This window comes from Mus caroli, unplaced genomic scaffold, assembly GCF_978045245.1.
Source record: "Mus caroli unplaced genomic scaffold, Mus_caroli_1 scaffold_4, whole genome shotgun sequence".
NCBI lineage: Eukaryota > Metazoa > Chordata > Mammalia > Rodentia > Muridae > Mus > Mus caroli.
In genome coordinates, this window is record NW_028227259.1 from 97,941,897 (window position 1) to 97,945,400 (window position 3,504).

Here is a 3,504-nt window from a genome sequence, read left to right on the forward strand (position 1 = left end):
ACCCTAAAAATTGTAGAAATGTACTGAAGTCATTCTGCTTACTGGGAATTAATGATGATCCACATCACAAGGATTTATGTTTAGTTGGTTGGTTGGTTGGGGTTTGGTTTTCTTTGATTTCTGAATTTGTTTTTCTTTCTTTTTTTTTTAAGATTGTTTTTCAGAAAGGGTCATACAAGAAGTATTTTGATTTGAAAATTATGTGCACATTTGGTTGATAGAAAGTCCCTGGTTGTGGGACTCTGTCTTTCCACCACCAGTTTAGGTTGAAGAGGTAAATTGATTTCTCTGTCACTGTCAGAGTAGTAACTCTGAAGCTTAGTGGTTGATGTAATGGTGAGGAAGTTTTACAAACTTTGTCTTGAAAGTACATATTTTTTTTTCTGAATCCTTCCCAAGGAGCCTTCTGACTGGAGACCTAAGAGGATGAGTGTTCAGACTCTGTCCACACTCCAGAAGCTGGCAAGGCAGACTCTGCTGAGAGATGAGGCTTTGGCCTTGTCCTCTCTGGAGGAGGTGCCTTCTCTGATCTTCCCAGCACTGTTCAAGGAGGCCTTTGCTGGCAGACTTAAGTAGCTAATTAAGGCAATGGTGCAGCCAGGACTTTTCCCTGTCTCCCTGTGGGGGCTTTGATGAAGTTGCCTCACCTGGAGACCTTGCAGGCTGCACAAGATGGATAGACATGCAACTGACAAGAGACTCTCTCTCACCCCTGGTGAGTAATAATTAAGTCGTGTATAAAGGAGCATTTGGGTACACAGTAGAGATTGTGGGGTCATGGAGAATGGATTCTGATGTGATCATCAGACAGTGGTGCAGGAACCTTGAAGCTATTATCTTCTTGGACTAAGGACAGTTGTCAGTGGATTGCAGCTTACTATAAGTAACCTCTAGAATGAGCCTTTCCCCGGTTTCCCAAAACCACTATTAATGGGACTAAGGAGAAATAAAGAGTAACTTAGTGGAAGGAAAGTATTCAGGTCTTCACATCAAGCTGAGGGAAAGCTTCTGCAGCATGCTTGTGTGCACATTGCACTCTGTTTTAAAAAAAATTACACCTTAGCAAGGTGGGAGAGCCTTGAATTTAGAGTCAGGTAGTAAAAGCTGACTGAGGGTTGTCATGTCTGCTGACATTTGACATGTTTCACCCACGGCAGGGGAAAACTTCAGGTTCTGAACATGAGGAATGTGCATTATACCTTCTGGGACACATGGGCTAGTGCAGACGACGGTAGCTGTTCATCAGAGCCCTTGGATGAGAAGCCTACAGTAGTGAAAGTCCTTCACAGATATGCACGGAGGAGGCAGCTGAAGTTGGTAGCTGACCTGTGCCTCAGGCCCCGCCATGATGAAACACAAGCATACATCTTGAAGTGGGCCCAGCAGAGAAAGGACTCCCTACATTTGTGCTGTATAAACATGAAGATCTGGGCTATGCCCGTGAACTTTGTCTTAGAGATTTTGAATGCCTTTCATCCAGAGCACATCGAGGAATTGGAACTGAACACTTAGTGGAATGTGTTCAATCTGGCACGTTTTGCTCGTGCTTTGGGCAGATGAGAAATCTTCGCAAACTTCTCCTGGCACCCCTCTATAAGAATGTCTTCAAGATTTCCAATAGGACAGGAGACAGAGAAGACAAGTGTGTCAAGGAGTTCCTTTCTATCTTCTCCAAACTTAATTGTCTCCAGCATCTCTCCATGTGTGGTGTCCACTTTCTCACAGACCACATGAATCAGGTCTTCAGGTAAGCCAGGAGGGAGAGCTGGCTTACCTAGCAGAGCATTTTTTCTTGTCCATTTTAGGGATTATTAGTGTACCATGCCTGACAGTCAGCCACCTGGAACAAATTTTAGGGACCCTTTAGAATATGGACATTATGTGTAGTGATTCAAAGTCTCAAATAATTACTCCTGAAGCAGAAGACTTAAGGAAGGTAAGGAGTAGCTCAGATATGGTGAGAAGGGACTGTAATTCTTCTTGGAATCACAGCCAAAAAAATCATCAGAAGAGCTGGGCAGTGGCGGTGGATGACTTTAATCCTAGCACTTGGGAGTCAGAGGCAGGTGGATTTCTGAGTTCGAGGCCAATGTGGTCTACAGTGTGAGTTCCAGGATAGCCAGGGCTATACAGAGAAATCCTATCTAGAAAACACTAACAAAGAAAACAAACCAACCAACCAAACAAAAAATATCAGAAGGAACCAGAGAGTTGGGGATGTAATTAGGAGCTGGGGGAGACCATCAAAGTGAGGAGGTGAGCTCTGTGCTAAGATTTGTGGGAACAGCCTTCTATCTTCCCCTACTTTCCCATGAGAGAAGGGTTTTGAGTCCCAGTACTGTGGAGTACATGGGACATTAGGGATTATGTAAAACTGTAAGGGATAGCAAGAGTGACTGTTCAGAAACTTGGATGAAATGCATCTTTGAATGAGCCCATATGTAATGTCCCTAGATCCTGTCAGGACTCCCTTGGCACAGAACTTCCTCTATGTGTCTTATGGGCTAAACTGGTTTTCTGTGTGGGACTGAAGCCAGCAGATTAAGTGTGGGTGACCTTGGGTCACCTGATCCCTTCTACAACTGTGTAAACTTCATCCCATGCTTGCCATCACCACTTGCCAGAACTAACCATCTGGTCTCACTTATTCCTAGGTGCTTGATGACACCCTTGGAGTCCTTCTCCATCACTCACTACCAAATTTCACAGTCAGACTTGGATTCCTTCTCTTGTTGTCAGAGTCTCTTTCAGCTAAAACATCTGGAGATGAAAGGTGTGGTCTTACAGGTTTTGGATGTAAAGCCTCTGAGAGGTCTCTTAAAGAAAGTGGTAAAAACTTTTGAGACTCTGAATTTGTGGGGATGTAAGATGAATGACTCCCAGCTCAATGCACTCCTACCTTCCCTCATACAATGTTCCCCGCTTACCAAGATCAACTTCTACAACAATGACTTCTCCATGCCCGTCCTGAAGGACCTTTTACAGCACACAGCCAGCTGGAGCAAGATGAATGTGGAACAATACCCTGCCCCTCTGGAGTGCTATAATGAGTTGGGCCATGTCTCTGTAGAAAGATTTGCCCAACTTTGTCAGGATCTCATGGATACACTGAGGGCAATAAGGCAGCCCAAGAGCCTCTCTTTTGCTACACGTTTATGCCACAAATGTGGCGAGCGCTGTGTCTATGGCCAGGGGACCAGACTTTGTTTTTGCTGGCGGTGAACATGGATCCAGATCTTCTGCATGTGAATAAATGACAGGTTTGGGACACATCTCTCATCTGTGGTGTTCAGAGACTGTGACTTCAGGCAGTGTACAGCTACTTGGAAAGGAAAGGATGTACAATAATTGGGATCTTGGAGGCTGAGATTGACATGGGGAGCAGACTTGTGGACTGTCAAAGGCAACTTGGATGTTTTGAGTGGACTCTGCCAGGACAGATTAAATAGCTCCTTTGTTATGGACTTGTAAACTTTTTGTTCTTCACTGTAATATTAAGTGTAT

The 3,504-nt window shown here is 44.4% G+C and overlaps 2 protein-coding genes across 2 annotated transcripts; both read left to right on the plus strand.

Moving 5' to 3' along the window:
• Window positions 1–426: 426 nt before the first annotated feature.
• On the plus strand, window positions 427–1,512 carry LOC147005229 (PRAME family member 10-like). The gene is made up of 2 exons (XM_085836374.1): window positions 427–572; window positions 1,158–1,512. Exons 1-2 carry the CDS (start codon window positions 427–429, stop codon window positions 1,510–1,512), a joined length of 501 nt encoding a protein of 166 aa, XP_085692500.1.
• A 44-nt stretch (window positions 1,513–1,556) lies between these two features.
• LOC147005230 (preferentially expressed antigen in melanoma-like protein 7) lies at window positions 1,557–3,222 on the plus strand. The gene is made up of 2 exons (XM_085836375.1): window positions 1,557–1,747; window positions 2,655–3,222. The coding sequence occupies exons 1-2, from the start codon at window positions 1,557–1,559 to the stop codon at window positions 3,220–3,222; spliced, it is 759 nt and encodes a 252-aa protein (XP_085692501.1).
• The last annotated feature ends 282 nt before the right edge of the window (window positions 3,223–3,504 follow it).